The 12,240-nt window shown below is 36.7% G+C and overlaps 1 protein-coding gene across 1 annotated transcript; it reads left to right on the forward strand.

Annotated features, from left to right (window-relative positions):
* Positions 1-360: 360 nt before the first annotated feature.
* Positions 361-10,396, forward strand: LOC144640637 (ataxin-2-like). The gene is made up of 6 exons (XM_078499731.1): positions 361-691; positions 4,228-4,299; positions 8,996-9,061; positions 9,222-9,339; positions 9,599-9,672; positions 10,176-10,396. Exons 1-6 carry the CDS (start codon positions 665-667, stop codon positions 10,269-10,271), a joined length of 453 nt encoding a protein of 150 aa, XP_078355857.1. The 5' UTR covers positions 361-664; the 3' UTR covers positions 10,272-10,396.
* The last annotated feature ends 1,844 nt before the right edge of the window (positions 10,397-12,240 follow it).

A 12,240-nucleotide genomic window follows, 5' to 3' on the forward strand; every position in this document is an offset into this window, starting at 1 on the left:
TGGTACTTATTTCTCAGGTGCTAAATTTCGCAATTTTGAAGAGACAGTATTTACCAGTGTTTCATTTTTGCAATTTGAAAAAAAATATATATTACAAACATTGAAAATATGTCAAAAAACGTTAAAAAATACGTTTCACCGGTCTTCATTTCGGTTGACCTTCAGTGTACGCCTTGGTAACTGTTAACAGCGCTATGTGTGGGAAACACAATTTGTACTTGAAATTGATCAGTTTTCCCATGGATGTTTTAATTTCCATTATTCTTTTTATTTAAGATTAAACAGTGTTTTTGAGGATACAGAAAACTTTATCGTGAAATGAAAACAACTTTAGCTCACCGGGTAGCAGCATTGTTTACACTGAAGTGTACTGAAGTCTTCTGTTATTGTATAAAACAAATACATTCAATTTGCGGTGGGTCTGTTCAGTTAAAGATCACAGAAGACGTCAAAATGTGATAAGAACATCAGTGTTGCACTTGCCTAGCAGCTCGTGGGCCACTTTTTTGATCTTACCACATTTTGATGTCATCTGTGATGTATAACTGAACAGTTGCACGGCAAAATGGAATCTATTTGTTAAACTGTTAACTTTCAAATTCTGGTTCTTATTTTTCTGCAGCTTGAGGATGGGTTTAACACTGATATTTATTTAAACAAGCTTATGGTTTATTATGTTACTAGTAACTTGGTAAGTATGAATATAATAAAACAATATTAATAACAAACCGGCATCTCATTAAGAACAGTTTGCCTTTTTGTGTTTTGCTGCAGCCGCAATGGCTGCAAGCAAAACACATTGAGAGCTGAAGTTTGTGCCGTAAGATGTAAGTGCCGTAAGGTGTAAGTGCCGTAACAGAGGAGAAATCTGAACTACCGATGTCAATCAAATCCATGAACAAACAAAATCGAAACCAATGAACCGTAGCGCTGATCGCATTCGAAGTTACGGGCCAAAGTATTCGAACGCAAACCACGTTGGACACGTTGGAAAACAGAAAACCGATTTAAAAGTATATCGCATTGGGAAAGAAAACAAACTGTGGCGCGACCACTCCAGTTTTATGAGAAAATTATTCTGCAGTTTTCATCATTTACGAAAAGAGCGAAGACTTGGAACCTCGCCGAAGGTCATAAATATTTTCTCCAAAGGACCGGTTAGTGCACAGTTTGTAAACTTTCGCTTTGAAAATAAACTTACCCTCACCTTGTCTACACTATCTACAGCATACTAGTACTGTATTAACTCTGAACTTCATATTTTAAAATAAAATGTATGAACGTGTAACTTGTCACGCAAAGACAGCTGGAAAGGAATATACCATGCTGGTAGGCTGCACCGCTAATTGTAGCTGTATTCGAGCTATATAAAAGACAGCTAGAAACGAATTAATACTAGTAACATCACAATGGGAAAGAAACTTATTCAGTGGTGCACACCGTCGAAAACAAAGAAATATTAAAGGAAGTTCTCATTCACCAGATTCACTGCATCAGATGCAACATTCGTCAGTTCGTGTTTAAATGCGTGGCGACCAGTTTGTTTACTAGTTATTAAAAAATAATACGGTCTTCATTTAATAAACAGTTCATCCTTAAATTTCAGCTTTTCTACGACTGACAGGTAGGTACTATAGTATAAGCCCCGCTAAAATAGCTGGAAAGGGAAAGTTTTTTGAAAAATGAATTTTTGACTGCCAGACGCGCTGGCGCCACATGTTTATTTTGTGAAGATTAATTAAACGCCGTGAAAAATAGAATTTGATGTCCAGCGAGCCACTGCATCTTCGGCTACGCAGTCCTCAGTGAATCCTCCAACTTCACAAATTTCTAAAACTTTAAGAAAACGAACTTTCGCAGAATCAAAAATTGGTCCTTATCGATCTTCCGATCTTGTTGTGAAGACACTGAAATTCGACGAGTGTTCATGCGTGAAGGGATGACTGACGAATGATAATAATTATTTGTAAACTTTCGCTTTCAAAATGAACTTTGCGTTACGTTCAACGCCGTCTTTCTGTTGTTGTACGCCGGTGCGCGTGCGATTATTTATAATTTCTGAATTTTGCATATTTAACTCAGGGTGACACAACAAGTTTGTTAAGAGTTAGTTGTTCCAGTGTTTAATTTGGGTGAAAGTGGTTAAGAACCACTGTCTTGTCACTAATAAATATATCACATTGAAATAAATGAATGTGTGTCCAGCAGTAGCAGTGAAATATATATATGATAAATGCAAATGCGGCCTTACACTACTGAAGACCTGAAAAAAATTTTCAGGCTCTGAGCGGGAGTCGAACCCACGACCTTTGCGTTGCCAGTGCAATGCTCTACCACTGAGCTATCAAAGCCACATGAGAGCGGTCGTATATGGGTAATCCCTTTATGGTGGACATGATACTCGGCCCAAGTATATGTGAAATAAATGAATGTGTGTCCAGCAGTAGCAGTGAAATATATATATGATAAATGTTATATTTATATTTCACTGCTACTGCTGGACACACATTCATTTATTTCACATATACTTGGGCCGAGTATCATGTCCACCATAAAGGGATTACCCATATACGACCGCTCTCATGTGGCTTTGATAGCTCAGTGGTAGAGCATTGCACTGGCAACGCAAAGGTCGTGGGTTCGACTCCCGCTCAGAGCCTGAAAATTTTTTTCAGGTCTTCAGTAGTGTAAGGCCGCATTTGCATTTATCATATATATATTTCACTGCTACTGCTGGACACACATTCATTTATTTCACATATACTTGGGCCGAGTATCATGTCCACCATAAAGGGATTACCCATATACGACCGCTCTCATGTGGCTTTGATAGCTCAGTGGTAGAGCATTGCACTGGCAACGCAAAGGTCGTGGGTTCGACTCCCGCTCAGAGCCTGAAAATTTTTTTCAGGTCTTCAGTAGTGTAAGGCCGCATTTGCATTTATCATATATATATCACATTGAGTTCTTATAAGGTCAATAGATTCTGTCTTTTTCGTTGTTGTTAAAACGCTACCATTGTGACAATGATTCCAAATACAACTAACGGTAACCAGTGAGATAACGCCACTAAAAGAATCACATTGAGTTCATTGAGATTTTTTTATAATGTTAAGAGTTACTGTTTTTTATCAAAGAGACAATCATGTCAGACATTACGTTAACTTACTAGTAATTAAATTATGTTTGCTGTCTTTGATTTCAACATAACATTGATCAGTAAAATTATCAGGATTGAATTAACACAAAGTGACTACAATATAGTGCAATTATTAACCTGCACACAAGTGACAGACAATAAAAGACGTTGGATTTCAATCTCGACTCACTTGTCTTTCATCAACATGTTCCCTAAGACTTTGCTCTAGCAGCAAAACACATGGACCCATTGGGGCCCTATTTTTTTAGTTTTCAATAGATCTAAGGTTTACTGATCTGTTTTTTTATTTATCAATCACATATAATATATAAGGGTTGTTTTATACATAAATTATTACAGTGCAATTACTCCAACCTGGACTTCCACCTGGCTTATAGCCTAAAGCCTAAAGTTAAAGCATCCAAAAGCAAAGTAAAGGCAAATGCAAGTCTGTTTTACCTGGATTTGCATGCTATCGACAGTGCTATGTTGTATATGTTGTGGTTTAATTTTAGATTTGGTTTAAAATTTTTTAAACCAGTTTGATATTTATTTTCATTGTTTCATATTCATTATTATAATCTGAAACAAAGGGAAATATAACTCAAACTGGTTTGAAAAAGTTTAAACCAAAGATAAAATTAAACCACAACATATACACTTGGCAGTTCCCATTCTTGCCAGCAGAGTATCATTATTTTTACATTTTACTGAAAAACAAAATGCCTAAAACTTGTTTTGTGACTGCAAAACCGTAAACTTTTATTAACCAATCAAAAAATTACACGGTTTCCCAAGAGGTTTGCATCTTCCTCAACTTTGTAAGGATTTTAAATTTTCTTGTTGAACTATTGTTTCAATTCTTAAGAAAAAATCTAACTAACATATCACATTAAATTTAACATAAGCCATCATTCCTTTTCTTGAAAAATCTTATTGTTCAGGACCTAGAAAACATTTTGTCAGTTTTTCTCTGACAGAAATATAAACACATTGGCTCCATCTTGTAAAATCCTATAACATCAAAAACAAAAAAATAGTGAACTCACAGACAAAAAGAAAAAAAAATTTAACTTTTTTTTTAACAGGGTGAGACGGCACGAGTTGTGGTCAGAAATGGAGATATTTATGAGGGCATTTTAAAAGCAGTCTCCCCAAAGGTGAGAAATGACTTCAAAACTGTTTGGACCCAGGAGTATCAGTAGTTCATATAGTGTGATGGTCTAGGTGAGCGTTGTTCTGAAAAGAACTGTTGTCACAAACAACAGTTCTTTTCAGAACAACTCTCACCTGGCCAATCACACTATACAAACTTAAGGTATTAGTTTCCTAAGAAACTGTTAGTTGTATGTTTAGCCTGTGTTCAGCCGTCCCGCTCCACTCAAAAAAGTCGCGGAATTCCAGAATCCTGCCATTATTGATTTAAATTTCACATTAATTATTATATTGGATATCCGGATGACCGGATTTGAATCATGCAGTACCAAATATAACAGCAAACAAGGGAGTTAAAATATCATCGAGCTCACAAGACAAAGCACCAGATTCACTTAATGCAAAAAGCATAACGTTTACAGCACAAAATCTCTATAACCAGCCTTTTCTGTGGTGAAGAAATTATTCTACATGACACGAGCGTGGGACAAAGAAAAAATCTGAGTCCCCGACGGGAATCGAACCCATGGCCTCCCAGATACCGGTTGGGCGCTTTAACCAACTGAGCTACGTAAGACTCGCTGTGAGCTAGGCCATTTACTAGGTTGATAAGTGACACGTGTCCTGCATACTGTTAGGATCAGCAATGTCGAAATCATCGAATTTGTAGTAAATAATAAAGATGGTAGATTTTAAGCTCGGTGATAAATAGTGAAGAAATTATTCTACATGACACGAGCGTGAGACAAAGAAAAATCTGAGTCCCCGACGGGAATCGAACCCATTCTGGTTTCAGCTTCTTACTTTGTAGAAGCTAAACCCACTTTTTCAGCGTGTTGTAAGTACTGTAAGAAATGCAGATGGGACGCGGACGCCACAGTCGATGGTTTATTGACATGTCCGAAGTATTTTCGTGTCAAGCGTTCAATCACTGATCATATATTTTGATGGACCACAGATATATCCAATCTTCCATGTATGGCTTCCGATAAATGCCCGGCAATACTCGGATAAATTTTGGCTGCCTTGTGTTCAAAATGTAAATAAAAATAATGGCGGATCGCGAAGCGAATTCAGAACCTTCCAAGGTTGTGTTTTTCATTCTGAACACAGAAATTCCTTCTTTGGGACTAAAAAAATGGAAAAAGCAAAACACCAATTATTTTAAAAGTGGCTCAAATACCAAAGTTCACAAAGTACAGAGCTAAAACCTTGCTGGCAAAGAATTTATCTTTCCTTCTACGGCCGCAAAAACAAGATGACATGGCTCTTCCAATGTGGTTTGAATGCAGTTCACAGACTTCTTGACTGATCATGGACCTTGTGCGGCTTCTGAAGACTTTTCAAATCAAAAATTATGGTAATGTACAGTCTTACTTCGAATTTGGAATTAAGCCATCAAGTCAAAATTTGACTGCAAACGTTCGCTTGTGTAAGTAATCAATTTCCATCATTACAGAATCTCACGCCTTTCAAGTTTTTGATTTTGTCCGTTTTAAATACATTTCTTGTCTTGATATGAATGAAAATAAATCTGAATTCTGAAACAGAGTTTCTTTTAAGTTTCTTTGATTTGTCCATCTCTTAAACTTAAAAGTTTGCCTGGCTATTAGATTCTTTAAAATGTCATAATTTCATAATGCAAGTGTCTTTGCATTGTTGTTGTTGTTGTTGTTGTTGTTGTGTGTTGTTATTATTATTATTATTATTATTATTATTCCTCGCGAAGCGAGGCCGAAGGCCGAGCGTAGCGGGGTGTATAATTTTGTCCCTCAAAGGGATCAGGCGGGATGAAATCTCGTGTGGAGTTTACGGTCATATATATTTCTATATATATTTGTGAGCTTGGTGTGTGGCGGAAATGACGTCACACGGCCGCTGCGCGCTGGTGGCCTAATGGTAAGGCGTCGAACTTGAAATCAGATCTTCGGACCTGAGGTCGTTCGAAGTGGACGAATTCTTCGAGCTTGTGCATACTATTAAATCGCTATGTTCTCGACATTCGGTATGCCGGTATGCACAAGCTCGAAGAATTCGCCCTGAATTCCTCCACTTCGAAACCAAATAATTTTAAGAATCGCTTGGCATTTCTAAACAGGCATAGAATATTCACATTTGGTTACTAAAGTAAATGGAGATATTCATCCATTCATTCGTTTGCGTGAGGTTTTCTGCAGTTTTCTGTTTCAATATTTCTTACTTCCGGGCTGAGCCAAATTTTTTACAAGTGTAGAGAACATAGCGATCTTACGGTATACCGAAGCTCGGATATTTCGTCAACTAGAAAACCAAAATAACTTTTGGAATCGCTTAACATTTCTTAACAAACATCTGATACTCTCAAGAAGTTTGAAAGATCCTTTCATGCGATTTGGTCCAAAGTATAAATGGCATCGACCGTTTCAAATGGCAACTACCGTTCTGAGAAATGGCATTGACCGTTTCAAATGGCAACGACCGTTTACGAAAGGGAAATTTGCGTCGCGGCCATGCCCGTTGAAATAAAATTTGTAACAAATATATCTTCCTGCCTACTGTGGAAAATTGAATATGTACAATTCAATTAATGTTCAACTTCAAATAATCCACTCCTTAATTATTAACACCCCCCCCCCTTTTCCCCAACCCAGAGCTTCGCGAGGCCCTGCGAGTCACGTATTAAGTCTTACCACATGTTTAATCTCATGAAACAGGACATGCTATACTTTAATTGTGTCAAAATAGCTGAAACCACATGCACTCCCGCAAGTGCTTTTATTCTTCATTCTCGAAGTTAAGCTGCAACAGTATTTGGTGAAGCCAGACAAAGATAAATGTGTCATCCGTACAATACATCTTGCAACAGTATTAGTCAATGGCTGGGCCCAGTAGTCATTCGCTTACTTGGATAAATTTCAGAGTTTGTCCATCCAAACCAAATGTTTGAATAGAATTGAGCCAAAACAAACCACACTAACGCAACATGTATCGGAGGTTTCAAACTCTACAAACCATTCAAATTTTTTAGACCACAATCTTCACCAAACTACGGCTCTCTCTTAAAGCATAATAAAACATTTTGGGCCCTTCAGATCAACAAGTGACAAGCAAAATGTTGAATGCTTGAACATGTACGCAAAAATAATTTTGAATGCCGCAAGCTTACACGTATCAACGTCATGAATAAAAGGCAATTTATGAATGGTGTTAGTGTAAGAGCCGATCAGATAATTTCCACACATTCCAGGGGAACCGCCTCGTAGTGGAACATGATTTCCTCCGGAGAATAGCGGTTAAGTCGTTCCATCTCAACCACATTCTTGTAAACTCTTAAGGGACTGTTTTAATTTCTCAAGGGATTACTTTCCGCTGTGTGTGATCACTTGCGATCTCGTAGAAAAAACGTGACTTGTCAAATTTACAAATGTTATATATTAACAATTTTAAAAGTGACACGTAAGCTTTCTTATCTCAACGCACGTGTGTCTGAAAGGCGATCTATAAAAAGTGTCGCACTAACAATGGATTGCATAACTAACGCTAAAACACGAATAAATAATCACTAGCACTAACATCGTTTAAAAATTACAAATGTCAAATATAAACCATACCAAAAAATATCGCTCTTTTCAAAGATATTATTGAAGTTAAAACAAATGCAAGAGATGGGGGCTTCTTTAAGCTTAGAAGCGGTTAAAAATTGGGCCAAATTTGGTTGCTACAAGCGCCATTTTGCAATGATAATGATTAGCGCTTTGCAATCCAAGTCGACGTGACCTCGCGTTGACAGCAATGTTGCATAAATCGGCTTTACAACATGCGATCGTATCTACGCAGTTCGAGTGGAATTTCAGTCAAAGACAGCAAATTTCTTTCGTACTTCATCTTCAAATATAATTTGAAAGCATTCACTGTATATATGGCTTTTGTTTAATCCTTCTTTAAGCCCACGAAGAAGCTGTCTTGATATCCGACCCTCGCAGAGCCCAGACAAAACACAGCATGAGTGTATCGATTTGTTTACGCCTTTTTAGTTTCTTGGAAATATCCGTATTTTTTCGTGCTTTTTCGTGGAGCAATCGTAACGATACGGCCTTGAACACATCGAAAATCGGTCTATCTATAACAATTCAAATATGGCGTCACAAAAACAAAGCATCGAACGCATATTTTGCTGTTTCATTTGCTAATTTCACTGCCGTAATTGACTGCCTCGAAAGGTCCTTGCAATTTTAAAGTATAGAATTGTCTCGGTGAAATTTGCACTGTTTATTTGTGTAATGTTGAGGAATATGTAAATACATGGCACGGACAAGCCATTTTTGACAAAATTATATGGCTGCATTTCCTCTGCGAAGATAGGAAATTGTTAAACTAAACTACAAAGCAACTGTAATGATAAGTTCAAAGAACAATGCACAGGATAAACCTTCGACTCATACTTTGTGCAAAAAAGTCGGTATCTCAAAGAGACTTTGATTTTGAGTGGAGCAGGACGGCTGTACACAGGCTATTGTATGTGTTGCGGTTCAATTTTTTCTTTGGTTTAAAATTTTTTAAACCAGTTTGATTTTTATTTCCCTTTGTTTCAGATTATGTTAATGAACATAATAGAATGATAAATAAAAATCAAACTGGTTTGAAAAATTTTAAACCAAAGAAAAAATTAAACCACAACATATGTTTTATATGAACAACAAGTAATTCATATTTTTGTTTTAGTTTGATTGTACTTTAGGCGAGGCTCATCTTGTACAACAAAAAAAGAGCAATGGACTTATTATTGAGGTACTATTAAGTTAGCAATCATAAAATTATCTTATCATTTTTGTATCTATTTCTCTTTTACAGTGCATAATGTATTCTTTTGAAGGTACCTGACCTAATTCTCAAATCTTATAGTGTAAGCTTGGCTGTAAACTTCATACTGGTATGTTGTCTCTTTTAGGATGAGCGAATTGTACCAAACAGAGAAAGGCTAATTAGCAATCTCTTGATTGCACTAAAAGATATTGTGAGTGTGAACATTACTAAGACAGAAGAGCCAGAGATTGCACCCTCAATCGGTAAGACCTGTGCTTTAAAGTTAAAGAGTTTATAGCTTTTCACAGTTGCCAAACCCATGTACAATCTCACTGGTATTTTTCTTTGTTTTAGATTAATAACTTTATGTTAATCAGATATAGCTAAGTTACAGGACAATGCTGCCTCTATTATTTGGCCTTTAGTCAGAGAACGTTCTGTACAAGAAAGTTTCTTCATAGTAGGTTTTTTTCTCATTTCTGGGGTGTATAGGTTTATTGATGATAAGTATTGATCCCACAGATAGCTTTACTGATGAGGCCATTGCAGCTGCACAGAAGCACACCAATGGTCAAATAGTGGAGCGACCTCTCCAGGTGCAGATTTTCATTCCTTCTCAGTTAATTTTCAATTAGAATTTTTATGTTAATAAATAAATAATCTTTTATAATTAAATCTTCGAAAACCAAGGTATTGTTTCCCTTCACATAAAACTTTTTTTTTGGTATCAGATAAAGTTTACTGCTACTTTGTTAAAATTTCCACAAAGAAGTGTCTATGACCATAACCATTTCCAATTATTGCCTGAAGTAATCACGAGTCTGTGGTTTTGCCTTCAGGCACATTGCACCCTCAGAGCTAAAAAGTAATGTCTCGTTGTTTGGGTCAAGTTGATTTTCCTGCTGAGCAAGCAACTTTTCATGTTCACTTTCTCAATGGCCAAGAGCCCAGTTGACCCATCTGCTAACTAATATAATTATGGTTTAAAAACAAAAAAAGTTAACTTACACAGTCAAAGGTGGCTGTCTGCAAAGTAATCTGGAAATTTATTTTATTAATTGTCTTTTCAACCCCTGTTCTTGTTTTATTCTGTTTGTAGAAATGGATTCCACAGGATGAAGAGCTTGACTTAGGAGGAGGGTTGGAGGACAATGTGAAAGTGGTAAATAGCTTAAAATTAACTCATACCCAATAGACATATCCTTTTGGTGATTTTTTTTTATTATTTTTCCCTGAAAGTCAATGAATATAATGTGGAAAAAATGTAATAAATTTATGAAGTGGGAATTTCAGGATTCAGTTCAATCCCAGATATTCTTAATGGCTGTTAAGCATTATTTTCAAATGAAAAATGTTGTGTAAAAAAAACTTACATATACATGTACACTTTGTTTTAAGAAGCTTCTCAAAAGACAGCTGTTTGTCTTGACGTTTTATTTTGCTTTTATTGAAAACCAGCAGTTGTATGGTACCTGCTGTTTTGGCCATGCATGGTTGATTTCACCAGACATTTCTTAACTTAGATCATTGATCATGTTTAAAACATCCAACATGGCCACTGTATAGAGTGGTTCTATTTCTTCTCATTTCTTGGTGCTCAGCAACGCTTGTTTGTGTGGCAACTTTCTTAAAACACCTCTGTTATTATACAAACCAACACTAAGCAGTTTTGGTTACATCTGAATCATTTGAGCTTCAAGGATACTGTTGTATTTTGTGTTTGGGAGAGAAAACTTGGCAGTTCATAGTGCTGCATTTGTGGACTGAACAGACTCGTTGGTGAAAGATACTTTGATTTGGTTTGATTCAGCATAAGAGCCAGCTCTATCTTCAGTATCTAGTTAAAAGTGACTTAATCATCATCAGAGTCAATGAGCTCCTCATTCAGTGTGTTTGTTGAGTTTGTGTCATGGCTGTAAGTTGTTTTGTTATGGGGCAAAAACTGAGCCAGTTTGCAAGCAGCGATGTAGAAGTTGAAGTAGATGTTCAGGTATTTAATATTTCCATAAAAAATACATTATTTTCTTTTGTTAAGCTACAGTACTATTATTTTATTTTCTACACTGAATGTACAGTTGTAATATGAATCAATTTACATCCCATAAAACAAGAACTTCAAGTAGTTTATAACCGGGCGGTTAATGTTGGACCACTTCTTTCAGCTTTTTGGCTAGAAAGGCACGGCGCCGCTTTGTAAAAAAAAAACTTTAGAAAAGCAGTCACTTGAGAAACACACAAGCCGTGTTTGCGTCAGTCACGGAGTGTGCGTGACATGAATTTTCTTTATCACGTCATCTCTTGTTTTAAACCACATGCCTGGCCGGATAAATTTCTGCTTACGCATGCAGTATTTATTTTGTTCCGGATGTTGAATAAAATAAACCCAAACCAGTTGAATGACATTAAAAAGAAGTCCATTTCACGCCAAAATAAAGACTAGACTAAGGCCATCCCGTTGTATTTCTTCGTTTAGCGTCGTCTGACGACTTAAGTCCGCGGTTTGCAAGAGTCACGGGGTTTGCGTGAACTGTAGCAGTGAGCGAAAATTCCCTTACTCACGTCATCCCTTTCTTTAATAAACTTGCATCAACAAATTACTGCCTGGGCTTGCAAATTTTTATATTGTTCCGAATCTCAAACAAACTACACTCAAACCACTTGAATGGCATAAATTGATTTCGGTTAAAATTAAAGAAGCTTTAAAATCAAGTTCTTGAAGTTTAACTGCTATTCCCCCCCCCCCCCCCAAAAAAAAAAAAAAACAGCTTTCAGAAGCATTTGGGAAGTCGCGTGATTCGAAGCACGTAATTCTAACTGCGAGATTCGCTAGGTAATTCCCCTTTTTGTGATGACGTGTGTCCTGTGCCTTGACAAATTTTTGCTGGGTTTGCAATTTTCGTTTCGATTCCAAAAATAAACTCAAAAACACTTGCAAAACACACGAAAAATAATTCATATTTTCATTTAAAAATAGTTTGGACATGTCAAATCGCAACGTGAATGTTCAAGCCCTGAGCCAAACGCTTGAATATCAATTTAATGAACGATCGCCAGAAACATCAAAATTTGCGTGACCGTGACCTCCTTCTGGAACGATTTACCGACAAAAAAACAAAAACAAAACCCCAGGCAGATTATGAACCGGGCCCAGGCCCCGCCCGGTT

The sequence above is a fragment of the Oculina patagonica genome, unplaced genomic scaffold (assembly GCF_052425735.1).
Source record: "Oculina patagonica isolate OP01 unplaced genomic scaffold, crgOcupat unplaced397, whole genome shotgun sequence".
Classification (NCBI taxonomy): Eukaryota; Metazoa; Cnidaria; class Anthozoa; order Scleractinia; family Oculinidae; genus Oculina; species Oculina patagonica.

Excerpts from the sequence above, each read along its gene's own strand:
- LOC144640637 (XM_078499731.1), top strand. The coding sequence starts at position 665 with ATGGTTTATTATGTTACTAGTAACTTG. Across the intron at positions 9,062-9,221 it reads GCAATGGACTTATTATTGAG|GATGAGCGAATTGTACCAAA; the intron begins GTACTATTAAGT and ends TGTCTCTTTTAG. Across the intron at positions 9,673-10,175 it reads TAGTGGAGCGACCTCTCCAG|AAATGGATTCCACAGGATGA; the intron begins GTGCAGATTTTC and ends TTCTGTTTGTAG.